This window comes from Brienomyrus brachyistius, chromosome 19 (genome assembly GCF_023856365.1).
Source record: "Brienomyrus brachyistius isolate T26 chromosome 19, BBRACH_0.4, whole genome shotgun sequence".
NCBI classification, from domain to species: domain Eukaryota; kingdom Metazoa; phylum Chordata; class Actinopteri; order Osteoglossiformes; family Mormyridae; genus Brienomyrus; species Brienomyrus brachyistius.
In genome coordinates this window covers 666,988-678,916 of record NC_064551.1, presented here as the reverse complement: position 1 = coordinate 678,916, position 11,929 = coordinate 666,988, and the positions used below count along the sequence as shown (strand labels likewise).

Here is an 11,929-nt window from a genome sequence, read left to right as displayed (position 1 = left end):
GTTTTTTCAACTGATCGTGATAATTTCACAATGGAAGTTATCCTTCAGCAGGACACCCATGCACGGAAAGTCGCAAGTCAGCGAAATCAGGTTGGCTACCAAGTATCTACAGCGGCTGGTGGAACCAGGTCATGTCTGCCAGCGCTCTCTGCTGTCAGCGTGCCCACTACAGGTTCGGTCACCTGACCGACAGCAGCCAATCAACTGGGCCGGAGAAAAAGACGAACCGCTGCAGTCAGTGACTAGTACCGCGGACCCGAGAGAGGACTGACAGGGGCGAGAGGGACGGTTTTAAAATCCGCAATGCCGAATAAAACGAAAAAGGAGAAGGTTGGTTGGATGTTTATGTGAATTTATTTTTTTATGTTAAACATTTGTTTCAAATATGGAATGGAATGCTTACATGGTAAAGGGAGCAAATGGATGAATGAGGCCTAACGTTAGACGACTCTGCGGGGATGTAGTAGCAAGTAACCGGTAATCTCAGAATGATGATGTCCTTCCTTTTTAATTATGATGTTTAGCTCTGAGTTTATGGGAGTGTATTGCGTGTTATCACTCTGCAAGTTTAGAAATATTTACGCTCATAGGGGTTTACGGTAAACTTGATTTCGGTAACTAGTTAGCCAACTACTGGCTAGTTCGTTTTGTGCTAGACCATCTGTAGCTAGCAGAATGGGCAAAAATTACCAGGTAAATTAGTCTGCAATACATAGCTATTAATATTGTTAAAAAGGTATCTGATCCTTTTCGCGAATGTGAATTTTTTTGTGCATTAACTTTTTGGTGCAATAATGGGACTTTCCAGAATGTGCAGTTTTCCCACATAGCCATCTAGCTAACGAACAGGCTTATGTTCGTTTTTTTGTACTTTACCCTCCAAAACATTATGGTAATGATAATTTAAAGCACGAATGGATCAGATTTAGTGTATTGTGTAACTAATGTTTTATAATACAGATAGACAGTGGATGAGATGTTACTTGATTTTTTTGTTGTTGGGGGGGCGGTTGAAATGAGGGTGATAGTATCCATTCACATCAAAAGTAATCGTTAAAATGAGAAAAGCTAACATGTGAGACACCCCGCACTGCTACTGGCAAGTCAACGCGAACTCGGTCCAAGAATAAAGTGTGTTGATTTAATGTCCGTGTCTTTCTTCTGACTTTGAGATCTTACAGAAACCCTATGTTTCAGGAAACTACAAAATCAGGAAAAGTGGCGAAAACTGGAAACAAAGATGCACAAGAAACAGAGAACGAGGTAAACGAAGAGTCTGGCTAATTTGTAAATGCGGCAGATGTTTTTTTTCCTGTGTTTAGAGAGCTGTACGGTGTTCTAGGAAAGTGCCCGTGCAATTACCGCTGTGGGTGTCCGCGTGATACTTAAGTGAAATGCCTAAACAAGCCACATTTAATTGCCTTGCTTGAATTGTAGTGTTAATGCAGGGCACCTTAAGACAACAGAGACACTGTTTCTAGGTTAAAGCATGGTATCTTCTCACCCTGGAACCACCCCTGCTTAATGCTCCTTACTTTTACCTGTTTAATGCATGAATGTCTTTCTGTTAGAGCATTCTGTTCTCTTCTATCCATCTTTGTTGCGTTCACGTTGTATTCCCTCCATGTGTGTTAGCTTTGATGTGCCTCCACACTTCTTTACTCCCCAGTTTTTGCCACGTGGCTGATTTTCATCAAAGTAGTTTTCGCATCGTCCTCCATCACACAGATGGCTATTTAATGAAGCAGCTTGTGTTTGTCTTTGTGCTGTGACACAACTAATCACTGGGGTTAAAAAGTCCTTAATTAATTCTGAACCACTTGGTCTAGATATTAATGGGGCACTACTGACATTAGAATTACTGTATGGGCTGGTTTCTGTGGGATCACTGGGCGTTTCCACAGGCTAGAAATCATGGAGAATTAATGGTCCTTCATTAAACTATTTCTGTATCCTGGCTCTGTAAGTGCTGCTGTTCTCTGCAGATTGGTATTTATACTGTTCAGTCAATATTGGTTGCTTCTTGTTCAAAAGAGTATGTTAGCCATACTTGTAAATAGCAACGTTCATATTCTGCCAATGTGCAAGAACGTCTCACTGCAATCTGCAGGAAGGCAGAGGTGGATATCCAACCTCACGAGCCTGTCAATCATACCGTTCCTTCTAGAAGAATTTTGCAGCGCCCAAAATTATGGATAAAGTTAGGGTTGGGTAGGGGTTAGGGCGGGGGTGGCCAATCTTATCCGCAAAGGGTAGGTGTATATGCAGGTTTTTGGGGTAACCTTTAAGTCTACCAAACCCAGGTGTGAGGACTCTTCAGCCAATCAGTCCTCTAATTACTGTAGTAATCTAATTATGAGTTGTAGTGAAAACCTGCATACATACTGACCCTTTGTGGATAAGATCGCCCACCCCAGAGTTAGCGGTTAGGTTAGCCAAGCTGTGATTCGAACCATGGAGCGTAACACGGCATATTGTTTTACAGTAAACTTTTCCATTTTCTCACATGAAAAGAGTAAACTCTAGAATGATGATTAAAAAGTATAGCATACCGAGTACATAAACCAGTAACATAGTTCTTTATTATTATTCCCGTCTGCGTGTGCGGAGCAGAAATACGCTTTAGACGGGAATACTGAAGACGTGTCAGACATAGGCCTGGCATTTCACGTACGAAAGGGCCGGGCTGGATGTCCAGCCCCGCCGTCCTGCAGATCGCAGTCAGGCTTCTCCCAGTGTCTCCTCAGTTATGAATGTGTACAGCCTGTGTTATGTTACCCCCCTGCTTGAGATTTTTCTACTAAGGTGTGTCTCTAGTAGAGTGTAAATCTTTGAGTGTGGACAACTGTCTTAGATTTTTTTGGGATAAAGTTTGTTTTGGCGATTTAATATAATGCAGTTGTATTTGGGGATATATTATTGTTACCCACATAGAGACTTTTGCATCATTTGGTCCAAAAATGTCCATTGTGATGGAAAGATACAAATTCTGAAAACATGACTGTTCATTGTGGCCTGAGCCAAGACCCATGTTGTGTTTGGTATTCCCTGAAAACCATGAACATTTATCCTTAACAAATCACAGGATGTTCATTATTTTCATTTTTTTAGAGGGATCATTTATTATGGGTCATTTGACAGTGATTTTCTGAAAGTGCAGCTGAAGTAAAAATTAGAATTAATAGTATAGCAGAAAGTGTTGTGAAATGTTTAAATGCACTGCAGTGATTTAATTCAAAATGCTACCCTGGTCTTCATCTAAAATGGTGTATATTCAGTGAAAGTCGTTTGTAGTTGCATCATTAACAAGTTTTGTCAGATTTATTGCAGTTTAACATGAAGTGCTTCCCTCAGTGGATCTAGTGAACAATATTTGGAGTTGGACAAATTAGCTACTGTGGTTTATAGACACATTAACTTCAGGAAGAACATTTACAATCATGGTTTTCAAGTGAAAAGTCTGTCGTGATTCCATTTTTACAGCAGTCATTATTTTTATTTGCAGTAGTATAAACGATATGGAGCCTCACGTTAAATCAGCTCCTGCTCTAACAAGCCCCTTTGTGATCTTTTTTTGTTTCCCTTTTGCCTAATTCGCGAGAGTTCAGCTTGTGATAAGAGCCTGTTCGTTCGTCTTCCAACCACTTATCCAGTTCTGGAGGTGTGGCTACACTCTTTGCCAGGCAACATAGAGCAAAAGGCAGGAGCGTATTCTGTCAGAGGGCACGCACACACACACACACACACACACACACACACACACACACACACACACGCACACACGCGCGCGCGCACAGTCACGACCTGCACACTCCCTGGCTATAAGTATGTGGAAGCCTCTTCCAATTATTGCATTCATCTATGTAAGTCACACCCGTTTGCAAATAGGTGCATAAAATCAGAGACAGCCATGCAACCTCAAAAGTCCCTGGTAGTGTAATGTGTGTTACTGTAGAGCTCAGTGACTTTAAACCTGGCACCATCATAGGATGGCACCGCTACAATAAATCAGTTTGTCAGATTGCTGTCAAGATTAACCGTTACTATTATTATGAAGTGTAAGTGTCTAGGGGCACCCACAGCGCTGCCACAAAGAGGCAGGCCACACTAGGTGACCACAGAGCAGGAAGTGCTGAAGCGTATGGCGTGTGAAATATCGCTTTTCCTGAGGGGAGACGCTTGCTGCAGTTCCAGACTGTCTCGGGAAGCAGTGTCGGTGTGAGAACTGTCTGTCGGCAGCTTTTTGGTCTGAGTTTCCTTGGCCATGTTGCCGTGCACAACGTCAAGCGTCAGCTCGATTGGTGTAAACACGTCACATTGGACTGTGGAGCAGTGGAATGATGAATCACGTTTCACTCTCTGGAAGTCTGACAGCTGGATTTTGGGTTTGGCAGGTGCCAGGAGAACCTGTTTGAGTGTGTGAGTGCTTTGGGGCAGTTTTTCACAGTTTGATCCATGCCCCTTAGTTCCAGCAAAGGGTCATTTTAATTCATCAACATACAAAGACAATTATGTGCTTCTAACTTTGTGCCAGCAGATTGGAGAATGCCCTTTCCTTTTCCAGCATGACTGTGCCACTGTGCCCAGTCCATAAATCAATGGTTTTGCAAGGCTGGTGTGGAAAAACTTGGCTGACCTGCACTGAGCCCTAACCTCATTCCCAGTGAATATCGTTGGGATGAAATGGAATGCTGACTGCAGCTGACATCATTGCGCAACCTTACTAATGCTTTCATGGCTGAATTCCCACCGCCTTACTCCAAAATGTAGTGGGAAGCCTTTCCGGAAGAGTGGAGGCTGTTATAGCAGCAAAGGGGGACCATTCCCATAGTAGTACGCATGGTTTCGGGACGGGATGTTTAGCGAGCACACACAGGTGATGGTAAGGTGTCCTCATACTTTTGGTCAGGTAGTGTAGCACTGCCCCCTCATCCGTACTAGGCTGGGGGGTTCAGGTGTGTGAGTTTGCCCATTCTTATTCTGTTGTGTGGGGTTCCTCAGGGTACTCTGATTTCCTCCCACTGTACAAAAATAAGGTGAATTGACATTTTATAAGCTGCCCACTGTGTGTGTGTGCGTGTGTGAGAAACTGCTTTATTGGTTAATTTGAGAATTTGTGGAATTGATTGATTAATTGAATTTTAAAATTTTCTTGTAAAGGCTCTGTGTCTATATGACAACTCAGGTTACTGGGCAGGGAGAATCTATGCTCTACTCATTCAAAAATTAGGCCGTCCTTGTTCCCACTGGGAGCTGGTGCATTTAAATCTAACACAACTGCTGACTGAGGTCTTCTGTTGAACTGCGCACTGTCTGCATTTGGCCCATGACCTTCCATTTAGAGTCAGCCTAACATTCATCCGCCTCTTATTGCCTCTAGAGCTGGAGGCAGAAGAACAGCAATCACCTCCCACCCACAACGCAGTTGATAAAGGGCAAGCAGTCCAGCTCGCATTCTTCCGTCAGGAAGGACAAGAGGCCTGGCTCATCCAGATTCACCCTGAGCAACAACCGGGAGCTCCAGAAGTTACCTCTTTTCAAAGGTATTCAGTAAACCGATGGTGCTGGCTGAAGCCGGCTCTCTCTTGAACCTTTGTTTCCAGTATATATGTAGAGTGTGTGTGGGGTGGAGTTAGGGTTAGCGAGAGAGACATTTTTAATGTATGTTTATGTATAATATAATCCCCCATGACCCAGAAGGATAAGCGGTTTGGAAAATGGATGGATATAATATAAATAAAAATAATGAATAAATAAAAGCAAATGTCTCTACAATTTGATGAAAACCTGTTATTTCAACCTACTGGGGACCATTTTTCCTGTCCCCACAAGTAGGGAAACTCAATTTCAAAAAAATGTTTGACTCCAATCACAAAACTAAAAATGCTGTAAGTCTCGTATTTTTGTTTGGTTACTTATGGTTAAGATTTGGCCTGGGTGGGGTTAGGGTTAGGGCTGTCATTGTTCTTTTCTATGGGAAAAGCACTAATCCCAGCAGAGGGTCCTCACAAAGTGTGTGTGTGTGTGTGTGTGTGTGTGTGTGTGTGTGTGTGTGTGTGCGTGTGCGTGCGTGCGTGTTTAGTTAAGTCCTAACCCTGTTCCTGCGGAGTCATTATTTGTGTAGTTTTGTATCTTGTTTCTATTCGTGTTTTTCTGGAGGGTCGGAGTTGACTTGTGGTGCTTTTCCGCTGCCACCAAGAACCAAGCTGTACTGCAGAGAGACGGTTTTCCAATATAAATTATGCTGACATGGTCCTGCATACTAAAGCGTGACCAAACAGAGATGCTTGCGCGCACGACCTTATTGGTCAACATGCAGATACGTGCTGGTCGTCAGCGCCGTTACGCTCGGATTATCTGAGGGAAAAAGGCCATATTCTGAGCTGCACTGTGCTGAATGGCTTGGTTCTTTGTGACGGTACAAAACTACCCTTGATGGTGGTTCATCAAAAACCTACATGCAATTAGTCCTGCAGCTTAAGTTATTGATGTTAATTAGCAGAAAAATGTTATTCTCCTGATACGGATAATGCTGGATACAGTCAGTCGTAATCAGTACTTTGGGAACATTTTGGTTTTCCAATAAATTATGCCAGTACTGTACAGTATACTTGAGAAGACCATCTGCCGGCTAGGGATGGGGAAGAAAATATGATTAACCACGAAACTCGTTTTCACGATTCGATATTCATGCACAAAATCCTAAGATCTTATTTTATGCCTTTTCTCTGTGACTTTTGAATATATGTTATACTTAACAACAAAGGCCTGGTTATGTTCATGCCCACAGATCAGTAATATCACTTGGACCAATCATAGTCTCTGTATTACCTGAAGTAACAAATCGGCTTTCCTAAACTCTCCAAATGACTTTTCGATCACAGTAAAGTTAAGTTTATATTTGATATTCAGCTTTCTGGCAAGCCAGGCAATTCTTAATCACAGACCTTTGATGTCCGCAGGCACCCACATTTTTGCATTCCAAGCCCTTTCACTGTGTACTAAACTTTGTTAATATCTAAAGAGGCAATTTCTGCTGTAACGAGATGTTTTCAGCTTTTTGAGTTGATAGCAACTCTTGCACACCTTTTGGTTTTCCAGACTACTGTACTTTTATCCCTGAATTTTAATTCATGTTTGCATGTGCACTTCAATAGTTGTCGCTCATTTACAGACCCTGGAGGTGAATATAAACAGTAGAATTATTCATGAAGATGTATAGAAATACATAATCTGAAAATGAAGTGGTGTACATTAGTGTTGCATGGTACACCAATACCGAAAAAGTACTCTGATACCTCGTTATTAAACACTTTGTTATTTTTCGTTTTATTAGTACTTTAAGAATATTCCCTGTGATTTGTGTCACGGTTCCCTTCTGGCACAGTGGGCATCAACCATTTTTTTTCTCTCACCCTGCAGGAGAGTAGTGATGGTCGAAATTACCCTTTTCTTAGGACCCGCTACATTTGATTTACTTCTAAATGATACCTTCTGATTCGTTCACTTCCTGTTTCGTGCCACTTCCTGTTTTCATGAAATCGATCTGAAACGCCTATAAGTAGTGCTAAGGAATAAGCTAAATAGCATCGATGACAACATTTGTTATTGAACTCAACATTGTACCTTAACTACTCATGTTTGTTTAAACACCTAACATCTCATCACATAGTCAACTAATGAGCCCTGACAAACCTTTAAAATAATATTAAATTGTGAAAATGTTGCATCTCTGATATCCAAATGCAACATATAGGAAGTCATTGCACAAGTAGGCTATATTCTACACCAGTAGATGGTGTATATCTACCATATTTCAGAGGTACGGCTCTCTCATTCAGTAGCCTGCATGAGTGTCCCGTTCCCCGACTCATTCACCAACCCCTTCACTCCTTTGGATCTCTCGTTCTCCAACTTGCTCGTCCTTTAACTGCAGGAGTATATGTTCAGTCCCAGGTTTAGTATCCAAACATTCATATGCTCACTTGCAGCGGCACTTACATGCCACACTGCCCATAGTCGCGGAAAGAAGCAGCACTCATCATATTTCTGAGGACAAGTGGAATAATGAAGAGTGAATCCTTTCAGTCAGTGAGCATGAGTGTATCATTCCTGTAAGGGACACGAATGTCACACTATCACAGGAGAGCCATGGCTGCAAGTACAAGTGCTGACGCCAACCATCCACACCTTTTTGACGTACAAAGCGAAATATGACATTATTTTGCTTGCGTTGCCGACAGTCAAACCCACTGACGCCACAAAGCTTGTGTGTAGAAGATGTTTTAAATCAACGCAGAAGAAGGGAGCCAACACATCGAACTTGGCAAAGCATCTTGCCCACAGACATTCTGACGTATTTGAAGAATTTCGAGCGACTGGGTAGTGTGAGTGTGAAACGTAATTATCAGGACTGTCCCTCAAACATAAGTCAAATGAATGTAATTTACTTTGACAAGGGAACTTTCTACCACTTCGGTTTGAGAAGCGTTAGTAAGGGTGACGTTAACTTTAGTTTGACTATCTCTTTAGGTAATTTTTTACGTTTGTTCAAGTAGAGTGCAGACCTCTGCCAGGAAAGTGTATTTCTAGTTATTAAATGATGTCTTGCAGTTTTAAGGAAATGTAAACCACATCACTTAAACTGAAGTACAGGGGACAACACAGAATACTGTGTAAGCTTTAGTAACAGCATGACCTCGATTTAAGTTACAATAATCTAATTATTGATGATATAAATGTATTAAAACGTGGTTAATGGCTGTATAGCTCAGCAGCTGCAGCTGAATAATTTTCATATATTCATATAATATAAAACATATTCAGTATCTCTCTGCACCTGTGACAAAATAGCCTATATTTTATTTAATTTTACCAATGTTGTCAAAATGTTGTTAAAAAAACCTATTTACCCTTTAAATTTGTTTGCTTTTTGTTGTTTTGTTTCAGTATCGGTATTGAAATATTTTAGGCAGGTATCATAGTCATGGTGTTGGTATCATGCCAGTGCTAGTATGCAATGTTCCATTGCTGAAACCACACTTTACTGAGCGTGCCCATCTCATTTAGTTTAATGATTACAGTATTAGTGCATCTATTCTACCTTTGCACTTTGAATAGTGTAATTATTAATGAACATGGATGTGTCTCTTCTAATATGTCAGCACCTTTTTCATATTCCCTGGGCACATATCCATGATGTGTCTGCGCGCCCGAGCGTCATCATTGATGAATTATACCGCACGTTTTATCTCAAGCATTTGTTATACAGGAGAACCTTGGAACTCCTCTTAACTTGACCAACTCAGACGTTGAATGGATCTGTCAAATTTTTTTCGACTTGTACCTCAACCGAAATCTTGGAAGTCCTCCTGCTAAACTGTGTATGGGTCGAGACGCTTCAACTCTACGAATTTGGACCTCGGGCGGGTTCATCAAGAAAAATCTATCCACAGGTCGACCAAAACTTTGGAAAACGGCAAAATGAATCAGACACCATTGGCTCACCTCAGTGCTTATAAAATCCCCAACTGTTTAAATCTTTGGAATTACACTGAATATGGTTCTGTCAGAGTTTCCTATACAGCAAGTTTTGATTTTAAGCTGAATATGCAGATGACCTGACTGGACTTGTGGAACAAAGATTGGATATAGCTAAGATTCAGGGTGCCGTTTTAAATATCAACCCCCCCGCAGGAATGACTCTGATATACTGTAGGCTCTCTGCTCTGATGCATCAGCTATCTTTACTGGCGATTTCCCTGCCTGTTTAATGGGGATATAGAATAAGGTGAGCAATGAGAGTGAAATGCAGCCAGTGTGACCTTGGAGATATGAATCAAAGGAGATGTTGCTCTGAGGAGAAGAAAGTACTGGTAGGATGAGTCATGTCTACATATTAGGGGCCAAACCAGCCTCTGGAGATTTGAGTCTCTTTAATCCATTATATGAGACATTGTTCAACTCTACATACATTGTTTATGTAACACACATTGCCTATTACCTCTTCACATTATCTTCATCTTCCTCATCGTCGTTGTTGCATGCTACCTAGGGAAATTTGCTGCCTTCACATATAGTTACATTAGGAAGGTGCCGAAAACTATATTGAAGGAGTGTCAGCCTTAACCTGCAATTTTGTAGAAACGAAACTAAGATCTGTGATGCATGTCTCTCTGAGGCTCCTATTGACGGCTCTGTGCACAGCTGGGAAGCCCTAGATGATAATATGCCACTTCTGTTGCCTCTCATTTAGAATTAGGCACAATATTGATAAAATATCGTCCTGGCTGGCGTGCCTGCATTTTAATGCCTTTGCCTCTAGCGTGTGCCAGTGGTCTGATTTCAGTGTTGCACAAGCTACGAACCTTAACTGTTTGATGGATGCTGGCTGGGCTTGGCTTCAAATTTATCAGTTATATTTGGTGGAGATGCTCAGACACTTCATGCTGTAGGGCTCCTTGGCATGGTGGTCAGATGAATGACATTCTAAAAAGGCTTTAGCACTGTGTGTGGGTAAAAACCTTTCTATAAAGGGATTTGCCATAGTGTTTGCATCACCATGCTGCTTGCCGTCAGAATGACAATGTCTCAGTGTATGAATAAGTCTGGAATAGCTTTTCAGTTCTTTTTAGTCATGATGGAGGTTCTGCTATGGAACACCCAATCACATCCAAAAGGTCCACAGCCTATTAACCTCTGCTCTGCTCCATCTTTGAGGTCCTTTAGCTTGTATTCAGTGCAGCAGATGGGTTTGTTTCTTCCCTCAGGCTGTCAGACTTCTGAATCAGAACTGAATCACAAACTGTATTTCAAATGCCATTTATTATACATTGCACGCTATCTTCCTGCTGCTACTATTGTTTGCACTATTTATTGCTCTTGCTGCCAGAATACAGTATATGCTATAATACTGTATCAGTAATAATAATTATTCAAATATCTATTCAAACTAGCACTATTACTACCGTCGACTGCACTCCATGTTGTCTTGTCCTGTAATTGCACTTGTGTTGTTCTGTCCTTTGGTTTTTTTCATGCCCCTTGGCCCTGGAGGAACAATGCTTCCGTTCACTGTATACTGTGTATATGGCTGAAATGACAAATAAACCTACTTGACCTGACCTACTAATAGCCAAAGACTTGTATGCGGCCGAGCATTTCTTACCTAACGCTGCCATCTGGTGGTTAATGTTTGTCATGCTGCTTTAAATTTACACATCCTTATTTTATGCAGTCTTTATTGCTGTTGTACAGTTACCGAGTATAACGGAATTCATTCTCCCCGTGTCGCGTCCTGTTGTCCTGAGACCCACAAACTGACACATTAAGGTGAAAGCAAAGCAGTGTCGGCCATTTTTCCAGCCCCTGGAACCTTTTTATTGCAGTTCCGGGTCTGTCTCAAGGCCCTCGCTGGCCCTACCTGCAGAGCTAAATGCAGCCATTAAATTCTATATGCTCTCTTTCTGGGACACGGAGCAGCTGAATGACTGGGAGGTGTGGTGCAGCTTCGCTGTTGAAATGCTTCTGTGGTTATATCAGTGGCGGGATGTAGCTCTGGCTTTGTGATCATGCGTGTGCAGCCCCCCCTGGGCCTTCTCCCGCACAGCCAGGTTTGAATGTGGCATCTATAGATGCAGGTTATTTAAAAAGGCAGGAGGTTTTAATCTCTGCTGAAGTGTTAAACGTCAGTGTTAAACATGGTGTGGAACAGTGGAATATCTATTGTAGATTAAATGATGTCTGTCACAGTTGTCGTACAGTTTAGAATGAAAAAGTCTCCATTTTATTAGTAGGTGCCTAAACTGAATCAGTACTGGGAAGGATAATTCGGCCGCTCAGCGATGTTGACGGGCGGCTTGATCAGTGTTGACACTAAATGTTAAGGAGCTTTATTTTCCTCTGGCTTCCCACCCATTCATCCTCTTGC

The 11,929-nt window shown here is 41.8% G+C and overlaps 1 protein-coding gene across 2 annotated transcripts in view; it reads left to right on the top strand.

The window, feature by feature from the left end:
* The first annotated feature begins 174 nt into the window (after positions 1–174).
* The window catches only part of LOC125714361 (serine/threonine-protein phosphatase 2A 56 kDa regulatory subunit gamma isoform-like), a 28,012-nt gene continuing 16,257 nt past the window's right edge, over positions 175–11,929 (top strand). For both annotated transcript variants that reach the window (XM_048984893.1, XM_048984892.1), the window contains exons 1-3: positions 175–330; positions 1,198–1,263; positions 5,381–5,543. In XM_048984893.1, the coding sequence (XP_048840850.1) occupies positions 304–330; positions 1,198–1,263; positions 5,381–5,543 (256 nt within the window). In that variant the 5' untranslated portion in view covers positions 175–303. The remainder of the gene's footprint in view (positions 331–1,197; positions 1,264–5,380; positions 5,544–11,929) is intronic.